We start from the raw sequence: 12,261 nt of genomic DNA on the forward strand, positions 1-12,261 counted from the left end.
GAGCGCGTGCAGAACCACATCCATCACGGGGGAGAGTCCAGTGCTGAACGAGTCCGTCTAGACCAGGGGTCTGCAACCCAAAATGTTTTAGATCCATATTGGACCAAAAACACAAAAAACAAATATGTCTGGAGCCGCAAAAAATGAAAAGTCTTAGTATCAGCCTTAGAATGAAGACAACACATGCTGCATGTTTCTATATTAGTTAGAACTGGGGGAAGATTTTTTTTTTTTCATTATGCACTTCAAGAAAAAAGTCAAAATTTCGAGAAAAAAGTCGAAATGTCAAGATTAATGTTGAAGTACAATCTTGAGAAAAAAGTCAAAATGTTGAGAAAAAAGTAGAAATGTTGAGGAAAAAAGTCGAAATTTTGAGAAAAAGTCAAAGTGAGAAAAAAGTCAAAATCTTGAGAAACAAGTCGAAATGAGAAAAAAAAAGGAAAAAAAAAGGTCAAACATTTTTGAGGAGGCACTAGGGCGGCGTTAAGAGCCGCATGCGGCTCAAGAGCCGCGGGTGGCCGACCCCTGATCTAGAACATCTGGAAAAGAGTAACTACAACAGAGATCCAGGGCTGTGGAGACGCTGGGGTCCTGCACCCGCCCTGGCCCGGCCCACGCCCCTGGGGCTTCCCCTGGCCCGTCTCCTGGGCCTGGGCCGGGGCCGTCCCCGGGGCTCCAGGTGGTTCAGGTCCAGGTCCGAGTCCTCCGGGGGGGTCTTGGGGCCGAACACCCTCCTCTCCACGGCCAGCACCTCCTCGTACAGGTAGCAGGGCTGCAGGTCCAGCAGGAAGGAGAAGAGCTGCAGCAGCCAGGTGAAGGAGCGGGGCAGCGTGGCCTCCACCTCCGAGAGGTGGCTGACGCAGCTCCTGCAGGAGAAGAGGGGGGTTAGCTCTGCTCTAACGGGGGAGGGGCGGGGACTCCAGCTGGGCTGCTCTCACCAGTGGCAGCAGGGCTTCAGCGCCGGGTGCCAGTAACAGCGGTTCAGGGGACTCTGGACGCAGCGTCTCACGGTCACCACCCCCCCCAGCTTCAGGTGGTGCAGGCTGGGACCGTCGGAGCCGTCCTCGTCCCCCCAGCGGAACGTGAAGCTGGACGGAGCGTCTCCCTGGACCTCCACCGGACAGGAGGACAGCTTCTGAAAGCAGCTCCGCAGCTGCTCCGCCGTTCCTGCAGAGACCAGAACCCACACACAATCCTGTTACCCTGTAAAGCCGGGCAGACACTGTGCGATTATCGGCTCGTTTTGAGCCGATTTTCCAGTCGTGCGACTATTTTTTGGATCGGGCCGGATTTTGACCCAATCGTTGGTCGTGCCTCGTGCAGTGTACGTGGGGTAACGACGAGAGATTAACACCTCACGACGAGAGATTAACACCTCACGACGAGCTCCCGATCACGAATCGTGAGCTCGCAAGAAGATCAAACGTGTTTGAAATCCTGGTCGCTCCTCGTGAAGGAATCGCTCAGTTGAAGCAGCTACGACCCGATTGGACTCATCCTTTCACAGAGAGCATGCGCAATTTCTGATGTCCCGTCAAAAACTATTATTTGTAGTTTAAGTGTTTTAATAGCAGAAAAAAAGACTGCATTTCCCACGTCTGCCCAGCCAATTCCTTGTCCAATCACGACGTTGTCTAATCTGTTTTCATTTATCGCCACACAGAACGGCACAAATTGCTAAAGGCTGATTCATGGTTCCGCGTTAGACCAACGCAGAGCCTACGGCGTAGGGTACACGGCGACACACACCGTACGGTTACGCCGCCGATTTAACACAGAACCATAAATCAGCCTTTAGTGTGTGCTCTGCGTTGTTCTGAACTTCTCTGTTGTCTCATTTTGCTGGGACACCGGGTCCCTCCACCGAGACACAACTTTTGCGGTATGCGTTCATTGTTGTGTCTAAAAATGATGCGCAGTGGCCACCCAATCAGAAACGGTACAGATATTTTGGGATTTTTTTTCATATTTATATATATATATATATATATATATATATATATATATAAAAAATAAAGGATCCCCATAACCTTTGATCGGGTGGGCAGGACGCACGTTTGGGTGGGAACAGCCCACCCCTGCCCCCCCCCCCTTAAACCGGCCTCGAGTTCCAGTACACAGAGGTCCGACGTGAGGATTATGATCGTATAGTGTGAGCAGACGGAGCATCCGAGCATCGGGTCGTACAGTGTGAGACCATAAATCGTGGGCTGTGAACTTTTGAACTCGGCGATCTAGTCGTGCAGTGTGAGATCAGAATGAGAATCAAGTTTATTAAGTCAGCTTAGAAAACTGTTTTTGACTTTGGATACACCGGCGGCGACACAATGGTATTGTGCACCTGTTTTCCAAGGGTAAGACTGGGATGGGGATGGGGATGGGGAGGGGGGACATCTTCACACTGAGTATAATACACAGTATCAAGGTGCATGGGTTGGGGGGGTCCCGGCACAGTCGATCCAAGTGATCGCCGCGACTTCATGGCGCTCGAAACCCGGAGACTGTTGGGGGGGGCTGATAAGAGGGAGGGGCCGAGGAAGGTGTTGAGTTGAGGGAGGTGTGGTTATCAGTCTGTATGTGTAGGGATAAGTCGTGAACTTCGCTCAGAGCTGCTCTCAGCCAATGTCCTTGATGTTATCAGACGGCTCGGTCAGTTCTGAAAACAGGTCCACAGTTGTCCTGGGAGAGGGGAGGGTTAGTGGGGGCAGAGTCCCTTGTTTACATTCCACCAGGAAGATTGTGACTACAGCGATCAGCCAAGCCGCTCTGTCAAGGCCAGATTATAGAATCAACAATTATATTGCAAAAACAGGCAGCCTCAGTAATTTTCCGTCTGCCTTTTAGTCTCTGGTTCATCAATGGCGACTCCAACCAGACAAATTTGTGATCAATTCCCGCCAAGCCGAGCTTCCAACTTCTCCAAGGTCTTATCCATCTTGCCAATGAGCTCAAAGACCGCCGCCAGATGGGGCTGAATCAAACGATTTAAAATATCAGACAGTGTCTGCCCGGCTTTAGGGAACCTGCTCCATCAGACCTGGACCAGGTAAATCAGGCGGACCAGGTAGACCAGGTTGGGACACGTGGAAACCCTCTCAAAGAATCGGATCCTTGGATTTCGGTACCAACCAGCTACTTAATAATAAGGCGGCGGGGGGGGCAACATCAGGTGCCCAGGTGCCCCCTTCCTGAAGACAGGCTGGTTGCAGCCCAGAGCTGGGCCAACTGGGCCAACGACTGGACATCAGCGGGGGGGCAGATGTTTTGTTATGTTCTTAGCCTGGAGCCGGGGGGGCCAACCTTCGGATGCAGTGGTCCGGACTCTGAGGAGGTTTTGTCTGGACCGCCGGGGTTTTTAAAGGTGATATTCATTCATAGTAGTTTCACTTAAATGCTGCCCCGGCCACAGAACACCATCACATACAGTAATCCCTGACTGACGCGGTTCACCTTTCATGTTTCGCTGCTTCACGGATTTGCATTGTGCATCGTGTTCTGCATTCTGATTGGCAGAAAGTGATTTGGTTTTATTCAATTCAGCTAGCAGTGAAAGCCAGGGCTCCACTGAAAAAAAGAGCAGAATCTCCCTAGTCTCCCCGCTTCTTCACTTCCTCTGTCAATAATGTTGGTTGCTTAGCAACAAGCTGAGAACGGCCAATGAGCTTCAGCAGCCGCTCAAGAACGGGACCTTTGATGAATCGTTCATTACAGTCTCAGATATAATCCATTATGTCGGTTTATAAGAATCTTTTTGCCCAGAAAAAAAAAACAGCGACAACAACGACCCATAACTATTTTCTTCTCTGGTAAAAACACACCTGCACCGCGGCTTTAGGAGAAAAACCCGTACAGAGCGAGTCAGGATGCAGCGGCTCAGAAGAGCAGTGAAATACCCGCCAGTCACAATTTGTCCTAATGTACTTATTGTATTTTTTTTCATAATCATTTTTCATTTTCTCCCGTTCAGATCCAATTAATCGGGTCATGGTGGGGCTGATCTCTGCAATTTGAAGACTTGTATAATAATTGTAAAAAAAAAAAAAATGGATTTCACTTATCATGGGTTCTTTTTGGAACGTAACCCCCGCCAAAAGGTCTAGAGGCGCCACCAACTGGCAGACCAGCTAGATGATGGGCCCCCGACCAGGGGCCCCCGAGGGCCGACCATCTTTGTAGCACAACAGAGCAGTGACAGTGGTCGGGGGGGCAGAGCTCCCTGAAGGGGCCCCGCCCCCGGCTCCACTAAGGTGGTGAGGGCGATGCAGCTAACACAGAAGCTAATGTAGCTGAGAGCAGCTCGGTCTGTCCTGATGTAAAACACCTGCATCAGCTTGTTTACCCAGCTAGCAGCTGGAAATAAAATAACTGGCTTGGACAAAAACTCCTCCTTCTGCTGTCAATCAAAGCTGTCGACCTAACGTTAGTTAGAAATGTAGGAAACGTGTTGCTGAGGTGCAGCGATGGAAGTAATGGTGTGTTTCAGTGGTGTTCACGTTTTATTTTGAAACTATACACGTGCACTATTCCAAAAAAAAGTTTGGGCCAGGCAGGAGTAAAAATATTTGAGAGGGGAAGATTTTTTTTTTTTTTAATGGTGCACTTCGAGAAAAAAGTTGAAATTCTGCCTTTTTTATCAACATTTCAACTTTATTCTCGACATTTCGACTTTTTTCTCGAAATTGTACAACATTAATCTCGACATTTTGACCTTTTTCTCGAAGTGAATAATGAAAAAAAAAATGTCGTCCTCTAAAATATTTTTATTTTTCTCCTGCCTGGCCCTAATACTCTTCCGTAAAAAATAAAGTTATTCCTTCACATTTTTATTTGTGTCAGATCATTTATTATATAAAGTTGATGAATTAGTTGGAGGGGCCCCTGGGCCAGCGGCCCCTGAGATACTGCAGAGCCGCCCCTGCAGCATCAGTGCTCAGCTTCCAGTGTAAACAGCATTTCCGGGAAAACCGGACCAGAACCGCCCCACGACCTCAGTATCGCCATCATGGCATGTACTTGGGGGGGACTGATACGGCCCCCCCAGTACCACGCGTGTGTTCAACGCTCCACATGTGGCGTACAGATGTAATCCAACTCAAATTCTTACTTTTCTTTTGGATGATCCGGCATTTTTCCAGCTTTCTATCGTAAACTGGTTTCTTGGACTTCCACTGCTTCCTGTTGGCGAGTCGGAAAAAGAACTGAGTTAGAACTTCCATCTTTCTGATTAACAGGAAAAAAAAAAAAACTGTCAAAGTTTTAAAGGATAAACGTGGAGCGTTTCCTCCTCCTGACCACACGGGGGCTGCACATCACAGCACAGTTCAGGGGTCGGAACCAGGATCCGGATCCAGACTCCTCTACAGACCTGCGGTACCGACCACGAGGCTCTGGATCCAACCATGGGCCGCGGACCAAAGTTACAGGCTAAATAAACAGTGGGTGGGGTTGTGAGTGACGGCTGCGGAGCACCACCCGCGGAGCACCACCCGCGGAGCACCACCCGCGGAGCTCCGCCCAGCAGCGGGCCGGTGGGCGCTGGTCCGGAGCTCCGGAGCTCCGCCCAGCAGCGGGCCGGTCCACCAGAGCCGGGTGACGGAGGAGGAGGTCACCTGGCCAGATCCTGCTCCCTCTTCTGCCGGGCCCGGGCCAGGGCGGCCTCCAGCAGCTTGTACCAGGTCCTCAGGTGGAACTGCTCCCCTGGAAGCAGAAACACCGGGTCAGCACCGGGTCAGCACCGGGTCAGCACCGGGTCAGCACCGGGTCAGCACCGGACGCCCCAAGGCGGGACCATTACCGCCCCCTCCCGCAGTCTTTATGTCCACTCCTGCAAAACTGACAATCCATGCCCGCACAATAATGACGCTTTTCCACTAGTAGCTACTCAGTGTGCCCCGGCTCGGTACGGCTCGTCACGCCTCGTCCCGGCTCCACCCGTTTTGTCCCCGTTTGTTTCCCCCCCCCCAGATGAGAAGTGGGCAGGTTGGGGTGAAGCTGCTGTGACGTACTCGATTGCGCAACCGCTTTGTTCATGTCGGCGCTGATCAGAAATCAGCTGGAGCCGCGAGCGGCTGAGAGTAAAACAGCCCGTCTACATCCCTTTTTTAATTCTCTCCTCAGTCACCAGGTTTATGAACATCTGCACCTCAGAGTTGGATCACCAAACAGACGTTTGCGCTGTATAATAAAAAAAACATGAGTCGCTCTCGCGCTGACTCCCGCTTCCTGATTCAAATGTCTGACGGCCCCGCCCCCTGACCAATCAGTGGCGTGGAGGGTGATGACGTCAGATAAAGTGCCGACTCAGCACGGTTAGAACCTCGGCAGAAAAGATTCAGAAAAAGTATCTGCTTGGCTCCACCCGCCTCGGCCCGTAGTGGAAAAGCACAAGACGGGGGCGTGGCGGGTAGAAGCTCTGAGTAGGTACTAGTGGAAAAGGGCCATACTGGAGATGTATTGATTTTGTGTCTTCTCCCGTCCCGCAAGAGAAATGTCCTTGACAAATCTATCTGATTTAATGTTAACATGATCATTGTGGAGCTTGATGGATGATTGACAGTTCATAGAAGGGCTTGGGATCGATTCAAATGTCAAGAAACCGATTCGATTCAGATTTTTAAGATTCAGAATCGATTATCAAGATTTGATTCGATCCAATTCGATTCCAATATTGATTTGGGTTAGTGTTATTAAAACAGTTTTTTGAGCTGTTGCATGAATGATATGACTGTAGTTCTGCAACATATTAATACTAGTATTATATTGAGATTCAACAGCAAGTATTGCAGCTAATGATGCTGTAAGGACCAATCAGCTCCCAGAATGCTGATAGAACTGCTTTAGGAAACATCGTGGGGCAGAATTATCAAACAGATCCAGGGAGGAAACAGAGACGTATGAGTATGAAATCGGTTTTAGTTTTTCCCCACATTCGGTCTATTTCGGTTTTTAATTTTTGAGGATTTGGTTTTTAGCATTTTATGCAAATGTAACCCCAATACAGTATATAAAGTAATGATATATAGACAATTTATGCAATTTTAACTGAAAACTTTAATGTTTTCATACTTTTAAACATATTTAAAAAAGGCAAAAACATTGTGTCCAACAAAACATTCCTTTTTTGGGCATAAACAAAAAATACCAAAAGTTGTAAAAAAAACTAAAAAAAAAAATCGATCTTTATGAATTATATTATCGATTTTTAGGAATTAATGTGAGAATTGATTTCAAATCAGAAAATCGATTTTTTTTAGACACAGGCCTAGTTCATAGGCCACCTGACCGAAAGTTAGATCTATCATTGTCGTCACCACACAAGCTATTTCACCCTTCACGCACTCATCAATTAAGTGATAGAGGTTATAGCAACGAGAGTAGCTGTGAGTGGCTCAAATAACACTAATAAATAACATAAAATAAACAAAGTTAACGAATGGAACAAATTAAAAATGAATCACTTTTACATTGCTGTGGAGGAAGAGCATGCTGCTGACCGACTGCTGGTTCCAATCCCTGCTTCTCTTCCAAGATGCTCCATAGACACTAAACGTAGTTTCTCCAAATATCTGACTGGCCTGGCTTCGTCTTTGTTTTGTAAAGACCTTGTTTGAGCTTCTTTTCCACGTCATTGGTTTCCATCTTTTTTTTTTTGCCGCCCGCAGCAAAGTTCAAACCACCCGCTCCCGCCGGGTCCCAATGCAGCCCTCTAGCACACTGGCCAAGCACCCACCTGCGTCGTCACGGAGACCAGTGTGGTTGGACAGGTCCCTGAAACCAGAGAAGATGTCACACACACACACACACACACACAGCAACAGGAATGATGCTTTTGCACTAGTCCTTACTCGGCCCGACTCGGCTCATCACGCCTCTACCCGTTTTGTCCCCGTTTGTTTCCCCCCCCCAGGGGAGAAGTGGGCAGGTTGGGGTGAAGCTGCTGTGACGTACTCGATTGCGCAACACCTTTGTTCGTGTCGGTGCTGATCAGAAATCAGCTGGAGCCGCGATCGGCTGAGAAAAAAACAGCCTGTCTACATCCCTTTTTTAATTCTCTCCTCAGTCACCAGGTTTATGAACATCTGCACCTCAGAGTTGGATCACCAAACAGACGTTTGTGTTTTATAATAAAATCACCGTGAGTCGCTCTCGCGCTGACTCCCGCTTCCTGATTCAAACGTCTGACGGCCCCGCCCCCCGACCAATCAGTGGCGTGGAGGGTGGAGACGTCAGATAAAGTGCCGACTCAGCACGGTTAGAACCTCGGCAGAAAAGATACAGAAAAAGTATCTGCTTGGCTCCACCCGCCTCGGCCCATGGTGGAAAAGCACAAGACGGGGGGGGTGGTGGGTAGAAGCTCTGAGTAGATACTAGTGGAAAAGGGCCATAAGCTGCTGAGTGGGCTGTATCTGACATCATCACACTACAGGCCACCGATTGGTCGGGGGGTTGGAGTCAGACGTCTGAGTCAGGAGGAGGAAATCAGAGAAAGAGACTCTGACGGATTCTTGTTCCTTTTATTCAACCAGCAATGGCAGCAAAAGTCTGTTTCTGATCCAACTCTGAGGGTCAGATGTTCATAAACCTGGTGCTGAGGAGAGAATTAAAAAGATCTAGATGGAGATAAGGAACGACCAGATCTACCAGGAGATATGTCTCTTCATAGCTGCTCACGGCTCCAGCTGACTTTTCAGCAGCAACGAGACAAACTAAATTTAAAAAAAAAGCGTCACTTGAAGCTTCTCTCACTCTCATTTTTTAACTTGATATCAAACACAAGCCACAGACCCAGCAGCACATCTATCATCTCCTCCAGGTTCTACATCTTTACTGTTGTCTTCTCCGTTTAGATACACAATCAAATACGTCACAGCAGCTTCACTCCAACCTCCTACTTCTGCTCTGGGTGTTGAAAAGAAACGAGGTCGGGTCGAGTCCAGAAGGGTATGTACTAGTGGAAAAGCGGCAGAAGTGGCAGAGGGCGGCGGGGGAGGGGCAGTCACCATTCAATGTGGTCGTCCAGGCCAAAGACGACCTTCATGGTGACGATGATGAGGGCGGCGGCCTGGACGTCGTACTGCGGCAGCAAGGGCCGTGTCCTGGGGTGGAAGGTCAGGCGGGCCGGCTCAGCCAGACCTGCACGCTCCGTCAGCGCGCACACCCACGGGTGCAGCTCGTCTGGGGGAGAACAGCAGAGCTCAGCGGTGCCGGTCCGGTCCGGTCCGGGAGGGGCGGGGGCGTGGGGCGGGCGGCTCTTACCGGGCAGGTTAGCATCCATCAGGTAGCGCAGGCTGAGCGGCGCCGGGTGGAGCAGACTCTGCGCCGTGATTGGAGGAAAGGCAGGAAGCTGCAGGAAGACGGCCAGGGCCTGGGCCTTCCTGTGCACCACGTGGTGGGCCGGGACCTCCTGCAGAGACACAGCACACAGCACAGGCACAGCCCGGCGCCAGAACCACGTCAGAACCTACACACCTACATACTCACGCCACAGTTTTGGGGGACAGATAATGGCAGTAGTCTAGCTTTGATTCAGTTCCAGGGACCTGGAATGGTTGCTGTTTGTGTCTCTGGTTTTTTTCTCTTACAGATCTCCAAGGCTTGTGTGCCCGTTGATAATTGATAATATTTGTAGCTTAATGAAACGTTTATTTGAATGATTGATAGCCTAATATTTGTAGCTTAATGAAACGTTTATTTTATTGAATGGTTGATCATATATGTAGCTTAATAAAACGATTTAGGAAACTATCTGTGGACTTTGATTCTTTGAAACAAATCTATTTCCTGTTTGTTACTGTAGCGTAGCCGAGCGGAGCTAAGCGGACTAGAATATCTCCCGTTGCTGAGTCGTATCTCAGGTACATCCTAGTTCAGTGGTTCTTAACCTGGGTTCGATCGAACCCTAGGGGTTCGACCGAACCCTAGGGGTTCGGTGAGTCGGTCTCAGGGGTCCGGTGGAGCCTCCGCCCCAGAGGTCCACCCCTCAGTCTAGTCTGCAGTTAGTGGGCACAGTCATTGAAAGCGTCCTGCTCTGGGATTTCCTACTGGTCCGCTTTGAGGTCGCTGGTTTATGCAGCAGAGTGAGACCTCCCTATCAGACCGCTTAGAGAGGGCTGTATATGTGTCTGAGTGAGACTCCCTACCGGTCCGCTTTGAGAGTGCTGGATAAGCAGCAGAGTGAGACCTCCTTCTCAGTCGGGACCACACACCGGAACGGTGTGACGTTGGGTTACGGTTTGTGATGCCGACCCCACGTCCACCTCCAACCGCCACAACGTGTGACTGTCGGTGTGTTGTGTGATTTCTTACGGAATATTTTAATCCATGCTAACTATATCAGGCAAAAAAAGAAAGTGGTCGGACGAATATATAAAACATGGATTTACATGTATCACGGAACGTGACAGGAGTCAGCGTCCCATCTGCATGATTTGCAATGCCAAGTTGAGCAACTCTAGTCTCGCACCTTCAAAACTGAAGGAACACTTCTTGAAACTGCATGGAGATGGGGAATACAAGAACACAACGCTTGCCGAGTTCGGTGGTGATTGTTCCAGGTATTAGTCAGACCCTCAGGTGTTACCAAGGAAACTGAGTTATGGCTTGTTAAAAAACTTTGTAGCTTACCAGGTTCCAACGGCTGCAGACGAGAGATTAAATAGTCCGCTCAGCCGCTCAGCTGTGGCTTGTTATAAAACTAATGATTTCAACTGAAAACACATTAAAGCATGAATAACTGATTTAATATTTGTTTTTTGGTAAGTGACCGTGGTATAAGCGGGATAATGCCCTCGAGATGTACATTATCAGAAATATATGGACGTCGCGGGGGGGGGGGGCGTCCATATATTTATGATAATGTACACCTCGAAGGGCATTATCTCTTTTACACGCGCGCACGCACACACATATATAAATAAAATAAATATAGATGATATATTAAAATATATTATATGTTACGGCCCCCAGCCGTTAGTGCCTGTGATTTAGTGTGTAATTGTATTCATATTCTGTTTCTGTATTTTTTGGGCGAGTGAGCACTCCTGTTTGTTGTTCCATCTTGTTCTTCCCACTGACAGTTCAGATTGACAGGTCCCGCCTCCTGCCGCAGCCACTGGTCCTCCACAGCTGTGGCAGATGAGACTGACGAGCCGACACCAAGCTGCTGGTCCAGCTCAAAAGCAGCACACCTCAGTCAGCATGTTGAGGGCTGCTACTGTTCAGTGTGGCGATCCTCCTCGCTGTGTTCTGTGCATGTGTGAGTTGTATCGGTGTTAGTCTGCTTTCTGCTTGTAGTCCTTAGTTTGTGCTCGAGAGTGTTGTAACTGGCTGTAGCCTGTCTTTTACTTTTTTTTATACCGAAGCAGTAAGGGTAAACTGCCATTTAATTTGATCCCCTTTTTCTCCTGTTTTTGTTAAGTTAGGAAGTTAGGCTCAGAGATTGTAATTTTGTTTGATCTTTTGTTTCCTCCCAGGGCTTAGGTAGTCTGGTTGAGAAGATAGTTTCTTTTGTTTGTTATTTTGGCCTAGGTTTACCCTGAAGAGAAGCTTAATTTTTCGTTTTGTCATTTTGTTTCTTTTGTGCTAACTCAGTTAGCACCGAGTTGAACTGTTATATTGAAAACCTTGAGCTGTGAAAAATAAATACCGCCTTTTTGTTGTGAACCATCTCTCGCATTTTTATGTTGGGCCTCTGTTCCCCTAGCCTGGGACATAACATATACATAAAAAAATGCATATACATATATGCCTTAGGTTTTTACCAACATGGTATTAACCATTAATATATATGCAGAGCTCCACCTACCTCCACCTGGAAGAGAAAGGCGTCCTTCCCATACAGCTTCATCCACTCAGGAAGCTGTTCGTGGGCGTTCACGTACGGGACGAAGCCGTCTCTGACCAGTCTACACACGCGCACACGCACACGAACACGCACACGCACACGCACACGGGCCAGTTTTCACTTCCTAAAGCTTGAGTTATGGTTCTGCGTCAAAACAACACCGTCACTGACGACGTCACCTCCCGAAAATTGTAACTACGCGTGGAGGCGACGCAGACCACACGCAGACGAGAGGGCTGTGATTGGTTCGCTTGGTAGCAACGCATTTCCGGTTTCCGGTTTGAAGCAGTCGTGAACTTTCAGCGCTCTTTTCGTCGTGTATGTGTGATTTTTTTTGTTTTTTTTGCACAATAGTATCTCTTTGATTCACTGTGACCTGAAAAAGCCGGAAGCTAAACAAAGTATCAACTAGTGCTCTG

General features: G+C 48.6%; 1 protein-coding gene across 1 annotated transcript in view; it reads right to left on the bottom strand.

Moving 5' to 3' along the window:
• Positions 1-394: 394 nt before the first annotated feature.
• taf1b (TATA box binding protein (Tbp)-associated factor, RNA polymerase I, B) overlaps positions 395-12,261 on the bottom strand; it is a 30,554-nt gene continuing 18,687 nt past the window's right edge. The window contains exons 8-15 of the mRNA XM_061746398.1: positions 11,804-11,903; positions 9,256-9,403; positions 9,000-9,174; positions 7,730-7,767; positions 5,610-5,697; positions 5,105-5,175; positions 939-1,167; positions 395-866 (exon numbers count right to left, since the gene is read on the bottom strand). Coding sequence (XP_061602382.1) covers positions 554-866; positions 939-1,167; positions 5,105-5,175; positions 5,610-5,697; positions 7,730-7,767; positions 9,000-9,174; positions 9,256-9,403; positions 11,804-11,903 — 1,162 coding nt within the window. The 3' untranslated portion in view covers positions 395-553. The remainder of the gene's footprint in view (positions 867-938; positions 1,168-5,104; positions 5,176-5,609; positions 5,698-7,729; positions 7,768-8,999; positions 9,175-9,255; positions 9,404-11,803; positions 11,904-12,261) is intronic.

This window comes from Cololabis saira, chromosome 18 (assembly GCF_033807715.1).
Source record: "Cololabis saira isolate AMF1-May2022 chromosome 18, fColSai1.1, whole genome shotgun sequence".
NCBI classification, from domain to species: Eukaryota; Metazoa; Chordata; class Actinopteri; order Beloniformes; family Belonidae; genus Cololabis; species Cololabis saira.